Raw genomic sequence first — 15,187 nt, 5'->3', positions numbered from 1 at the left:
GTCAAGCCTGCACACCCAGTAGTCCAGGTGTTCCTTGCTTCTCAGTGTGTCCACATTGGCCTTTAACCCGATGTAGTTGGACACCTGTCGCTCTAGGCATTCCCTGAGGCTGTATCCGGAGGGCAGCCCTCGATGGGTTGGCTGCAAGAATGATCTCATATCCCAAGTGACCAACGCATCTTCAAACCGTCGTCTTCTTGCAGGCGCAGTAGGATTGGTACCCGCACCTGTTTCGCTGTGGGTGGAAATTCCTCTGCCAGCGCCCGCAACAGCAGAATGCAGCATCTCTCGCAGCAAGGCCTGGAAATGCTGCATTCTGCCAGCCCTCTGTGATGCTGGTAACATGTCTGCCATTTTGTGTTTGTACTGGGGGTCTAAGTAGGTTGCCACCCAGTACTGGTCCTTGCCCTTTATGCTTTTTATACGGGGCTCCCTCTTCAAATACTGGAGCATGAAGGCCCCCATTTTCAGTAAATTGGAAATGGTGGAGCACCCTGGCTCCTGCTCATCGCCCAGGAGAATGGCATCCTCGGTATCCTCCCCCAAGCCACGGACAACACCAGGGATCCCCGAAAGGTTTAAAGTCCCCCTCAAAGCCTGCTCTTCTTGCTCCTGCTCCTCCTCCCCCCAGCCACCATCCTCCTCAGACTTCCTCCTGGGAATTCATTCAGCATTGTGACTTCCTCATCTTCCAGCTCCTGCTCCTCAACGGCTTGATCAATGACACAACACAATGCACACTCCAGAAAGAAGGCGTAAGGTACGATGTCACTGATGGTGCCCTGGCTGCGACTAACCAGTTTGGTGATCTCCTCAAATGGCTGTAGAAGTCTGCATGCGTCGCGCATGAGCAGCCACTGACACTGTGAAAAGAAACCAAGCTCCCCAGAACCTATTTTGCTGCAGAGATCTTACAGGTAGTTGTTAATAGCACGTTGCTGCTGGAGCAGCCTATCAAGCATATATAAGGTGGAGTTCCAGCACGTCGGGCTGTCACAAATCAGAAGTCTGATGTGCAGGTGTTGTCGCCGCTGAATGTCAGCAAGGCGAGCCATGGCCGTGTAAGATCTTCTAAAATGGCCAGACATTTTCCTGGCCTGCCGCAATAAGTCCTGGACCCCGGGGTATTTGGCAACGAATATGTGCACGACTAAGTCCAGGACGTATGCCATACTTGGCACAAGTATCATTTTGCCCTGTTTCAGCAAGCTCAGCAGATTGCACAGTTGTCGCACACCACTTTACCAACTGTCAAATTGACCGCGGTTAGCCACTGATCGGCCTGTGACTGCAGAGCTAAAAGCAGTGCAGAACCAGTGTGGCTCTTGGCTTCCAGGCACAACAGCCGCAGCACAGCATGGCAACGTCTCACCTGGCACGTCGAATAGGTTCTGGGGATCACGGGGGTGCAGCAGAAGTGGCGGTAGCAGTGGAACAGGAGGAGTCAGCCGAAGAGGAGACAGAGGATGGAGTAGGAGGAGAAGAAGAGGCAATCCTGCATGCAATCCGTAGCGGTAACATCAAATCCAAATGGGTGCCACGGGTTACATGCTTGATGGCCGTCAGAAGGTTCACCCAGTGGTCAGTAAAAGTTATGTACCTTCCCTGCTCGTGTTTGCTAGACCACGGTTCTGTGGTCAGATGTATCTTGGCACTGACACTGTGTACCAGAGATATATTCACTTGCCGCTGAATGTGGCCATATAGCTCTGGGATGCCCTTCTGGGAGAAATATTTCCTTCTGGAGACTTTCCATTGCAGTGTGCCAATGGCCACAAATTTTCCAAAGGCCTCAGAGTCCACCAGTTTATATGGCAATAGTTGGAGGGTTATTCCGACGTCATAAATTTTTTACGCTCGAACATTTGGGCCATGAAAGCCTGCCTTCTGCCAGATGAATTGGAGGAGAGAGGAGAAGGAGAAGAGGCAGGACATGGAGCGCCGGGAGTATGGCTTTGTGGGTTCTGACGGCGTTGCTCCCACTGGGCTCAGTGATGGGAGGCCAGGTGACTTCTTAAGGTGGTGGTCCCTAGGTGAGTGTTGGGCTTACCGCCACTTATGAGTTGACAGCACAGGCTGCAGATGGCAAAACTATTGTCAGCAGCTGACAAGTTAAAAAAAGCCCCACACTGCAGAGCCATGTGTCGGCATCCTGGGAGCGCAAGATGTGACCGTGCATGGTGGATGGCTCGCTCCAGAAACATTTGCAGTCTGCTTTTTGCCTTTTGTGCACTGCTTCTCCTCCTTCTCCTCCCTATCTGCTGCTCCGTCTCTTCCTATGAACTCCCCTCCTCTTCATCTCTTGTGGGATCCCACGTGATGTCTATCGACACGTCATGATCATCCTCTTCACCACTACTGACATTAGAGATCACGGAGTAGGCAGCAAGAGCGGGGACCACCCTCCTTGGGCTGATCTGGGTACTGTCGTCAGACCGCTGGGTGGCAGCCATTGCTACCTCCTCTTCCTCATCCGATGCCAAGAATGGCTGCGCATCGGTAAGGTCCGGGAATGGATGGGAAAATAATTCCTCTGACTCAAGTGGAGGGACTATAGGGGTGGTGGTGGTGTCTTTGGGGGTGCACACAGCAGAGAGTGAGGAGGGTGCAGATGTAGAGGATGAGGAGAGTGCAGAAGCAGAAGCCTTTTTGAGCCACTCAACCAACTCTGGTGCACCCTTTGAAGTTATCGCACGCACCTTCTCCAACTTCCCACTTAGGCAACGGCCTGGTGCAGATGCCCGACCCTGACCATCCCTGCGGAACGTCAGGTATATAAATCCCCTTAATTAATTTTTTGCGGAAGCATGTATATAGCACCCCTCAATCAGTATTTTGTGGAAGCAGGTTTATCAAACCCCTTAATCAGTGTTTTTGGGGGCAACAGGTATATCACACCAGTTGCAATTAGTTATTCCAATAGCTTTTGTCCCTCTATATAGCTGCGGTATCGTAGCAGAACCGCACACAACTGCTGCACAATACAAATGCACTATAATATACTTTCTATGTTAGAAAGTATATTATAATTATATCACACCTATCGATAGCACACATATACCAGTCCTTAAAAGGACTTTTGTGGCCCTATTAGCTAACTTTTTGTGTCCCTAATAGCCTGCTCTTGCTCCACAAAGCAACCTCTCCCTACACTGGCAAAACACAGAATGTAAAATGGCTGCCAGATCAGGTTCTGTTATAGGCTGGGGGTGTGTCCATGTGCTCAAACGTCTCAATTGGCTGTCCTGTCCCACCTGATGGATGTGTCATGGGTTAAAGTTCGGTGCAGAAGAATATTGCGCATGTGAAAATCGCCATATAGTCGCATGTTTGGCGAATCGCGAACGAGCAAAGTTCCCTGCATATCGACAGCCTGACGAATCGCAAGGCCATCTCTACACACTAAGACTCCCTTAGTTTTACAAGACCTTTACCTAGAGAATTGATAGCAACACACTGAGCATGCTCGACCTAACAAAGGCTCAGAACTACAGATAATTTATGAGGAAACAAAGTGGGCAGCAGAGTAAGGAAACTTCTTTAATAACAACGGAATGGTAAATATGTGAAATTTACATTATATTAGGTAGTTATTGATGATGAATTAGTCTAAAACATAAGTTATATTTATGGTAACCCGGAATACCCCTTTAAGGCACATGTTGTGCTTCTTCATATAAAAAGTATATTTTTTGCACTTACATGATCACACATTTTCTAACTATTATTATTTTATTTTATTTATTTTATTTATGTCCAGGCAGCACCCGGGGTCCCAAAAAGGATGTTTAGAAAGATCCAGAATCTGATCTCTGCTTACACAAAACCAGATCAGGGAATTGTAACCCACCTGCAGTACCCAGTTGAGAGGAATATGTCCAAGAATGCAAAAGGTTGTGATGTATGAAATGCTGGGATATGCTAAACTGTGATACTTTCTGTATTTGAGAGTGTCCTAATCAGTTAACATTTATAGTAAAGATTGAATTGCTTTCATAGGATTACAAATCATATTTTAATATCTAAAAGGTGGTCTGTCAGCTTCAATGTGAAGTGTTCTCTGCTCTCTGCCTGTTGGGATGCTATAGCTGTTCCTCAGAGCAGAAGGGAGTGCTTGTATAAAAGCCCAATGCAAAGAAATTCAGTGAATCCCCACCCTGTGCTTTTGCAGGAGCAAAACCTGGCAGAATAAAACTTCATATTCATACTACTCCTGATAATAAAAGTTCCACAAAAGGTATGTTTGTATTGCTCCCAGCAGGCCCTACCTACTGCTGGCTGCTTAACATAACCAGAACTGCTGACAGCTTCCCTTTGAACTAAAATAAATACTATTAAATTGCATGATTTTTGGGCCAATTATCGGGGACAAAGGAATGTTCCTTAATGATAATTGGCCCGTATAATCAAATGGCCAATCAGCAGGAGGAAATATGCATGATTATTGGCAGTACATGTGAGATGTGCTGCCAGTGATCAATATAACAGAATGGGGGAGGCACAAGTGCGGTAGCAAATGTGCCTCCCACATTCAGTTTGCATCGGCCTGTGTGATCAGACCAGTGCAAACAAGCTCTGATGAATGTGTTATCACCCACTGGGGCTTCTACTGCCCGTACATCAGGCAGCGTAATTGGGCCCATAGATGGACATAGCTAGATAGTGGGTATAATTGGGGAATTCTTTGAATTTAGCAAATGATTCAATCGTTTCACTTAAGTGCAATGACCATAAAATGGTGTTAAGGCTCCATTCACACGACCGCATCTGTTTTTGTGGACCACAAATGGCAGATCCACAAAACACAGATATCAGCGTTTTGAGGATCTGACTGTCCGGGCCTTGATAAAAATGCCTATTCTTGTCTGCAAAATTAACAAGAATAGGACAGGTTCTATTTTTTTTGCAGGTGCCGCGGAACAGAAATACGGATACGGACTGCACACAGTGTGCTGTCTACATCTTTTGCGGCCCTATTGAAATGAATAGGTCCGCATCCGATCCACAAAAAATGCTGATCGGATGCGGACTGAAAATCCAGTTGTGTGAATGGGATCTTATGCTAAGCACTGTACATACCAACACCATGGTCACCGTAAGAGAGAGAGAGACGGACAGACAAAAGACACTGTGTATCAAAGAATACAAGTTTGTGGGGGTGTTGACCACTCTGATCGGGCTCTTCAACCTTATTTGATGAAAAGTAAAACTAGAGCCTGGTACAAGAAGGTGGCATTATATCTGATACAGTTTTTTACTTTTCAAACCCATTAGTGTGTACATTTAGGTGTGTAGTAATGCAAATAGTTTGCTTTAGGGAGGTTTCTTCTTCTTTTATACTTTGGTCAATAAAGTAATATCAGCCCATATTCTGTTTTTATATTCATATTTCCCTTTTTAAATTTAAAATACAATATATAAAAGTCTGAAAAAATTAACATACATCAGCATATTTTTTATTTAATAAGAGCAAACACAGAAATAAATCTGGAGGCATACAGAAGTAAAAACTCAATTAAGTTTAAAAATGGTGCACGTGAAATTGGGGAAAAGTGCATTTTTCCACAGTTTTTTGCCTTAAAAAAAAAGATAAGAATACTCATGTGTAGAGAAAGGTTGCGGAGGAGGGGAGGTTTATAGTTTAGGAGGATCAGGCATAGTGTAGTGCAGTGTTATTACGTACTTTAGGTTCACACTGCCATCTACTGGCCTTGTTGTGTATTGCAGGTACAGTTGTTTTTTCATTCATAGTGAAAGATGAGAAGTTGCGATTAGTTAGCAACGCTATGCGAAAACAATGAGCGCTAGCGCGGCTACAGCTGTACATATGCCACACTAGTGTTAAGATTTTCAATACTGGAATTAAACGCCTCAGTTTTGTCCCATTTATTGTCAATGGGGACAAAACGTAAGTGAACAGAACAGAATGCACCAAATGCATTCCGTTCCATTTGGTTGCATTCTGATACCGGAGAGCAAACTGCAGCATGCTGCGGTTTGATTTCAGTCATGGTATGCGGAGCAAAATGGATCCGTCATGACCCACAATGCAAGTCAATGGGGATGGATCCGTTTTCTCTGACACAAACTGACACAATAGAAAACGGATCCTTCTCCCATTGACTTTCAATGGAGTTCATGACGGATCCGTCTTGGCTATGTTACAGATAATACAACCAGATCCATTCATAACGGATGCAGATGGTTGTATTTTCAGTAACGGAAGCGTTTTTGCTGAACCCTGCCGGATCCAGCAAAAATGCTAGTGTTAAAGTAGCCTTAGTCTTATAAATTGCCCGTATGGTACAGCTTTTTTTACATGAGGAGGATGGGAGCTCCTGAAGTACAAGACGGAACTTGTGGCAGTAGATTTTCTGTATACTATATTGACTAATGTCTCTCCTTGTAAGCTAACCTTCACATCTAAAAATTCCAATTCCCTTGGATCTATTTTACTAGTGAATCTCATTTTCATATTATTCTGGATGTTCAAGTACTTCACAAATTCCTCAAAATGCACTTCAGTTCCTCTCCACACGATAAAAACATCATCAATAAATCTCAGAAAAAGCTTGATATTTTTCATAAACATATTCCTGGTGGTGAACACATACTCGTTTTCAAAGGTTGCCAAAAACAGGTTTGCAAAGGTACAGGAGACTGTTGTCCCCATTGCTGTTCCCGTTTTTTGGTAGTACCAACTACCATCAAACATGAAGGCTTTGTGTGTCAACAGAAATTCTAGAGCTTCTCTCGCAAACTCAATATATTCTTCACTTTTATTCTGGCATTCCAATATCTTACTCACTGCCTGAACCCCCAATTCTTGTGGTATCCTTGTATATACTGTAACCTCTCCACATCTATTGACACTAAAAGGTCCTCTTCTTGCCACTCTATATCTCTAATGGCTTCCATAAAATCATTAGTACCCCTTAAATATGAAGGTATCCCCTTCACAGTAGCCAATCTACATACATATCAGTTTTATAAGTAAGACCATTAAAGACAAGATAGTGAGGAGTAAGTTTGAGAATAAAAAAGATAATTGGTTTAGAAAATGGTATTCCACAAGGGAATTATAGATGTGGACAATGTTCAGCTTGTAGATTTATGATTAGACTGAAATATTTGAACATAGGAGGAATGAAACATATAGTGAGGCCGTTCATTTCATGCAAGGCACAGTATGTGGTTTATGTTATATTTTGCCCATGTGGGAGATTTTGCATAGGGAAAACCATAAGGTGCCTTTATGCAAGATTCAGAGAACATAAAAAATAAATTTAGACAGGGGTAGGGTTAACTAAGTTAGTATAATATGTTAGAGAAGCACATTGGTAGGACTGTGACATACTTACATGTGTAGGTATAGAAGTAGTAGGAGTATTGAGAAATGGAGGAGATAGACATTGTGTATTACTCCAAAAAGAATCCTCCTGGATAATACAAACAAATGCAATGAGACCTTTGGGTTAATTAGAGATGAGCAAGACGAAGCTGACGAAGTGGAATTTGTTTCGAATTTCAGGAAAAATTCGATTCGCACAAAATGCGAATTTCCTCGCGCTTCGTGGTAACGAATCACATTTTTTCCTAAAATGGCTGCTGCACGTGTGAGGACATGGAGAAAGGAACTCTGCGAAGGCGAGATCACCCATAATGCCATGCTTGCAGCCATCTTAGATTCTGCCATTTACCAGTGTACTTAGTGCAGGGAGAGACGTCTGCAGGCGCTAGGGACAGTGATAGAAAAAACATTATTGTGCTAAAGAAAAAACTATTTACAAGTCCATCGAAAGATTATTCACGATGTAGGGAAAGGATGGAAAAGAATCATTTCACACCTTTTCTGTTGAACAGGGATCAGTCGGGGAGGTGACAGCCTGGGTAATAGGAACAATCCTATTACACCTTGCAGCAATGACTAGGCACCCAAATTTCCATTATACAGCTCTGTAATTCCATCAAACTGTTCTTATTAGGGTGCAAATGTTTTATTTGCTCTATTGCGGCATAGTTATATGTTCTACAGCATTTTTTGGCTTGTATTAGTCGGAAAAAAGAGCTTATTAGCCATTGTGTGGGGAAATTTAAAAATTACAGCCCTTTTTGTTGTGTATTATTGGCAAAAGTAAAATATATTTGCCGCTCAGCGGTGCAGTTATCTGTTCTAAAGCCCTTTTTTTATGTATTAGTGGAAAAGAAAAAAATATATTTGCCGCTCAGCGGTGCAGTTATCTGTTTTAAAGCCCTTTTTTGCATGTATTAGTGGAAAAAGCGGTGCAGTGATATATTCTATAGCCTAGTTTGCTGTGTATTAGTGGCGGAAAAAAAAATATATTCGCTGTTCAGCATTGCACTTATCTGCTGAAAAGCCTCTTGTGTAAAAGTCGAAAAAAAAATTAGGGCCTAATCGCCCTTGTGCGGTGCAGTGATATACTCTAAAGTATAAATGAATTAAAATTGGGGCAACCAGCTTTAGCTTCCTCTAATGAGTATGCCTACGGAATCCTTTTGTTATGACTTTGCACAGGGAGCAAGAATGTTACGCACAATTCTGATGGAACTCCTGATCTTAAGAAACTGGACTTGGACTTCAAAGCAGAGTCTCTCCTGTCGTGTCTTGTGTGCTGTGGAGATCGAATGCAGACGGAGCAGATAAAAGCACATGAATATTGTGAAGCTGCTTGACTTAACCCTTTAAGGACCAGCACCGTACATGTATGGCGGGCTGATCGGATGGGTGCAGGAGCTGCGCCCGCCCGATCAGCACAGGCGTCCAGCAGTCACTGATAACATGAATATTTTCAACTTACTGAAGCTGCTTGATTTAATTGTAAATAGATAGTAAAGGCAAAGTCTGCTGGTGTGTTGTCAACAGCGTCTTCATTATGTTTGCTGCTGGACCCAGGACGACGTAATTCGGTCCATACAGCAAAAGGAGGTCTACAATCACCCATCAATTTTCCAGAAAAAAAGCATGTCTCACATAAAAAATTTCAACAATGAAAGGATAATGGAATTCGGTTCATTCGGTTATTGTTCTGGCGGATCAGAGGAAGAGCAAAATAATTAGTGACATCAACACAAACTTACTGCTGACACCCTCTCCACTCTGTCTGAGGGCTCTACTTGTATAAGCATTTAAAAGAACAGGTTCTGTAGATATCTATGTGGAATCTGCTGACGACGGTGTAAAAGGGGTGCGCATCTTCTTGGCGCTAACATCGACCTGTAAGGCTGAGTTCATACTTGAGTTATTTGGTCAGTTTTGGCCCCATGACTGACCAAATAAGGGAAGTGTGCAGTGATTCTAAGAGCGATGTTTGTCATATGGACTCACAGTATTATTTCACTCCTAAAGCAGACTCCATATGCGTGTTACTGCAAGGCACAGTGTTCTACACCACTATAAAGGCTCTCTGCAGCTAGGAAATAGACGTATTTTAATGTAATTCATCGCAAATTTATTCGTATCGAACCAAATTTCGTGTTCACCTGAGGGATTAGTTCATATCATATTTCTATAGTGCAGGTTCTTACGGACGCAGGTATACCTAATATGTATACTTTTTTTTTTAAGTTTTACATAATAAAAGCATTTTTTAAACAAAAAAAAATCATGTTTTAGTGTCTCCATAGTTTTTTTTATTTTTTTAGGTGATTGTCTTAGGTAGGGTTTCATTTTTTGCGAGATGAGATGATGGTTTGATTGGCACTATTTTAGGGTGCGTATGACTTTTTGATCGCTTGGTATTACACTTTATGTGATATGGTGACAAAAAAAAAAGTTTTTTTTTTCACAACATTTATTTATTTTTTGTATGGTGTTAACCTGAGGTTTTCAGTTATGCAATGTTTTTTGTAGAGCAGATCGTTATGGATGGGGCAATACCTAATATGTATACTTTTTTATTTATTTAAGTTTAACACAATAATATAATTTTAGAAAAAATAAAAATCATATTTTAGTGTCTCCATATTCTGAGAGCCATAATTTTGTTTTATTTTTTGGGTGATTGCCTTAGGTAGGATATAATTTTTTGCGGGATGAGATGACGGTTTGATTGGCACTATTTTGGGGTGTATATGACTTTTTGATTGCTTGCTATTACACGTTTTGTGATGTAAGGTGACAAAAAATGGCTTTTGACACCGTTTTTTTTTTTACGGTGTTCATCTGAGGGGTTAGGTCATGTGGTAGTTTTATAGAGCAGGTTGTTACGGATGCGGCAATATCTAATATGTCTACTTAACTTTTTTTTTACATTTCACACAATAAAAGCATTTTTGAAAGAAAACAAACATGTTTTAGTGTCTTTATAGTCTGAGAGCAGTAGTTATTTCTTTTTTGGGTGATTATCTTAGGCAGGGGCTTATTTTTTGCGGGATGAGGTTATGGTTAGATTGGTACTATTTTCAGGGGCATATGCCCTTTTGATTGCTTGGTGTTGCACTTTTAGTGATGTAAGGTGCATTTTTTATTTTATTTTTTTGACGTTGTTCACCTGAGGGGTTAGGTAATGTGATATTTTTATAGAGCTGGTCGATACGCGGTGATACCTTATGCTTTTTTTAAACTTATGAGGGGTTAATCCACCGGCATCAGTGTTATCACCGATGCTGGTGGATGCAGCAGGAATCCGACTGTCAGTAACCGCCGGATCTCTGCCACTGATCATGGTACCGTAAGTGGGGGAAGAGAAGGACCGCAGGATGCGAATGCTCATCCTGGGGCGCAAAGTACTGGCCCTTTAGGATGAACATTCTCGTCCTGGGTCCATAAGGAGTTAAAGAGAAATAAAGAGACTGCAAAAGAATCCGGTGAGTGCTGCAATTTTTATTTTCTCCTCACATCATAAGTGAATATTGTCTGTAATGCAGAGCACCACCAGGGATCCACATGAGAGCGCATTTAATCCATGGGAAACCCTATAAATAGGCTACAGTGCCGACCGCAGATTGTTTCTCAACATACTAAGTGAACACACCAGTTATTTATACAGACAGGAACAGGAAGCCAGCAGAGCCTGGCGATACGCGTTGGGCTTTTTTCCTGACCACCACGCATACCCCCAATATGCCACCTAAATGATAAGTATTTCAGTCCTCCATTTTTGTTGATGGATTTCAGGCATTTTAACTTGTAATATATTCATTTATATGGGGGCATGTTTATGGCTTTGTGGTGAGCCAGTGTGGCATGTGTACATGGTTGATTCACATCTCCCTGATTTATTGTATACAATGATTTTAAACCATTTTTTGTCGTGTCTGTTGCTTTAAATAAATTTGATATATTTTTAGATGTGCGGCTCTTATCTCGGTATTCTTTTTCTTTGAATTATACTGTGTATTATATACCGTGTGCCGGCACTCTTACTTCAATTCTGATGTGCCCCCGTTCTTTGAATTACAGGAACAGGAAGTGTCATCAAATAGGCGGGAATACAAGTGGAAAGGTCACAGAATTAAAACTGGTGTTATACTCAAATGAACAAAATATGGAAAAAATGTAAATCAGTAGCAGCAAAAAAATACAAATATAACGAAGCAGAAAATGTACAGCAATTGGATATATAAATGTACAAATTACAATAAATCTGGACAAATACTAGAAGAAACATCAAGATATAGCATACACAAGCAGTCATGGAGCCAAAACTAAGCGAAACACAAGGAGAGATAGGACCGAAGTTGTGTTAAGTTTTACTGGAATAAATATCTTGAAAAAGAAAAAGCTTCAGTATAGAGTATTATTATGGGAAATGGACAGAACAGAACCGTTCATGTAAATTTCAATACATAATTAGTACTAATGTTAAATACTTATTGTTAAAAGACAATTTAGCACTAAAAAGTAAAATAGTGAAGACACAAAGATTAAAGGGAACCGGTCACCGGGATTTTGTGTATAGAGCTGAGGACATGGGTTGCTAGATCGCCGCTAGCACAACTGCAATACTCAGTCCCCATAGCTCTGTGTGCTTTTATTGTGTATAAAAACTGATTTGATCCTTATGCAAATTAACCCGAGATGAGTCAGAGCTTGAAAATATGACTCTTCTCTGGTCACACAAGTGAGATATGATTCTTTTATGTTAATTTGCATATGTATCAAATTGTTTTTTTTACACAATAAAAGCACACAGAGCTATGGGGACTGGTTATTGCGGATGTGCTAGTGGTCATCTAGCAACCCATGTCCTCAGCTCTATACCCAAAATCCCAGTGACAGGTTCCATTTAAAGATATTAAAATTGCTAAAAAAAAACATTTCATTTAATCCAAAAAGCCTCTCTGTTGTTTAAAAGGATCAATTTTTTTTAAACGTCAGGGGACCTGTTCTAACACAAAAGCTTGAAGGAAATAAGGATTATTATTATTAATCAAAGAAAAATAATGTGAAACACTATGATCCATTTTGCTGCGGTAAATGTTGGATCTTTGGGTGTTTAGCCATGCTTGCAAAGTTTGTGTTGTGTGATCAACATATTGGAGCCCACAAGGGCATTGCAATAGATAAATTATATAGCTAGATGTACATGTGTAATAATTGCTGATCTGAAAAAATTCCTTGGTAGAGGAGGAGCAAAAAGAGGTTGCCCCATGTGAAATGATAGGGCAACATAGGCAATGAGAGCATCTGCATTTCTACACTCCAGGAACGGTGGATATATCAGCACTGTACTACCTCACGGTCTTTCAAAGCACTAGGGGCTAGCAGGTTTTCTAGAGTTTCATCTCTCCTGAAAGTAGTATTGGGTTTGGATGGAATAAGCTGTGATAAAACTGGGTCATTTTGTAAAATGTAACAGTATTTCTTCAAGATTGTACAGATAAAATTAGTTATTAGCTTATTTAGCCAAGGATTTCAACCAGTGGAAAATGACAGTATGTCTACAGTCCACTGAGGATTTTTACACTACATGTGAATGTGATTTTACTAACAACCCCTTTCACTTGCATTATAATATACTCTCCTGTGGAATTATAGTGTAGCAAAAACACTGCAACGAATATACAATATGGAAACCTAATCTACAGATGATTATTGTTGTATCAGTTGTTTCAGGCATTTACGTATGCAGTGTTGGACGTTTTGTCCGGTTGTATCTCAAGCATTGACTATTAATAAAAACAAATATGCTGCATTTAATGACCAGTCCCTAAGGTGAAGATCCAATGTAATATAACAGAGAATTGCATTTGCAGTGATTCCATAATACAACATATAATATATAATTGGCTTCTTTTCACTAGAAGTAGGCTCACCATAACAATACAGGGAAACTGGTCTATGGGAATACAATGGAGGTCATTTATTAAGACTAGCATTTTAGACAGTTTTATTATCTGTGGCAGTGGATCCTCCAGAATTATGAAGAGGCGCCGGCTTTTTCACAACTTCGGTGGATCCACCTCCGCTTCTAAATATAAGATAGCTTCCGAGCTGTCTTACATTTAGACCTTTTTCTATGCCTAAAACAGGCATAGAAAATGGTAACTGAGACGGGCCTTCCCCATCCATGCCATGCCCAAAATTCTATACCTGGCATGAGCGGATGTCGCAGATAGCGACATAACTAACCGTTGCACCGCTATCTGCACCTGAAATATGCCTAATATAGGCGTATTTCAGTATAATAAATAACCCTCAATGCTTCGATCATTATATATTATTGAGCAAACATATCCAATGTAATATAACTCCTATGTCTGACCATTTGTTCTTTCCTCACTGCAGGTTAACAAGGGACATCGACAGCTTTGTCTTCTTTATGGGAACATTTGTCTGAGAAAATATTATTATGTAGATTTTGAAGATGCACATGCAGTTACATGATCAAGCTCCTGGTGTTTATCTCCTGCTGGTGTAATATCCTGTACACTGAACATGGGGTTATCTATCCTCTTTGTAGCACAGGATGCCAAGCATCACATGCTTCTTGTCTTCACTGCTCCTTGGTTCTGCCTTTCTCTATCTCTGGAGAAATTGTGTTTAACATGCTGAGCAGCAGCTCTAGTGAGGAATAGAATAGCAGATAATTGTTTGTTAGCAGAACTGTGCTGTGTGTTAGTACAGTGAGCAAGAACTGCCCTACCTTACACCTTCCAATAGAGGGACATGCGTGAGATGTAAATAACTGCAATGTCTGTGAAAACGAGAAGAATCATGGAAACCACAGTCCTCAATACTGGAATACCATCTACAGCAAGCCCTTTTGGCATCAAAGCAAAGTTGCTATACAGAAATGGGCAAGAATGGTGAGCATTCACACACATATTGGGTCATTTATCAAACTGGTGTAAAGTAGAACTGGTTTAGATGCTCATAGCAACCAATCAGATTCCACCTTTCATTTTCCAAAGGAGCTGTCAAAAATGAAAGGTGGAATCAGATTGGTTGCTATGGACAACTAAGCTAGTTCTACGTTACACCAGTCTGATAAATGACCCCAATACTGTCTTGGTAGATTTTATTAGATTGGAAAACCACTTTAGCATGCTGATACTTCATAGAACTACTGTAAGCAAATTATGTCCTCTATACTCATTAATAAAAGTGATCCTCAGGAAAGGTCATCAATATGAGATCAGCAGGGGTCCAACTCCCAGGACTGTCATGATCAGCTGCGAGAAAAGACCATGGCGCTTAGTGAGCAATTAGGCCTCTTCCTAGACCATTTTATATTACATTCATTGGTCAAGTGAATGGACTGAGTGATACCAAGCACAGCAGCTATCAAATGGACTGCACTGTGCTTGGTATGAGCTCTTACTGCAACACCACGGTCTCCTCACACAGCTGATTGGTGGGGGTCGCAGGAATTGATGGATGAAGATAGATAATCAATAGGATAATTAGTGATGAACGAAGCGAGCTTCAAATGCTACATCTGAAGTCGCTTCACTCAAAACTTTGGAATAAAACTGTACAGAGATCCGTCTCTATACAGTAATAAAATGTATGGGTTCATATGAGCCGAAGTTATTTCTTCGCGAAATCACGTGAATGTTCGCAGAATAATTTCAGTAGTTGAATTTTAAAGTGAAAACTACCGTAAAACTTGAAACTGAACTTGGCTTCGGTTCAGAGTTACCAGTCAGAAACGAAGCCTAGTTTGGTTTCAAGTTTTAATGTTGTTTTCCACTTTAAAAATCAACTACTGAAGTTATTCAG

General features: G+C 41.2%; 1 protein-coding gene across 5 annotated transcripts in view; it reads left to right on the top strand.

Moving 5' to 3' along the window:
- Positions 1-14,902, top strand: part of SH2D1A (SH2 domain containing 1A) — a 146,207-nt gene extending 131,305 nt beyond the window's left edge. For all 5 annotated transcript variants that reach the window (XM_044268735.1, XM_044268738.1, XM_044268740.1 and 2 more), the window contains 2 exons: positions 3,761-3,893; positions 13,751-14,902. In XM_044268735.1, coding sequence (XP_044124670.1) covers positions 3,761-3,893; positions 13,751-13,755 — 138 coding nt within the window. In that variant the 3' untranslated portion in view covers positions 13,756-14,902. The remainder of the gene's footprint in view (positions 1-3,760; positions 3,894-13,750) is intronic.
- Positions 14,903-15,187: the final 285 nt, after the last annotated feature.

This window comes from Bufo gargarizans, chromosome 9 (assembly GCF_014858855.1).
Source record: "Bufo gargarizans isolate SCDJY-AF-19 chromosome 9, ASM1485885v1, whole genome shotgun sequence".
NCBI lineage: Eukaryota > Metazoa > Chordata > Amphibia > Anura > Bufonidae > Bufo > Bufo gargarizans.
Note: the sequence above shows the minus strand (reverse complement) of the source record. Positions and strands in the feature narration are given on the sequence as shown.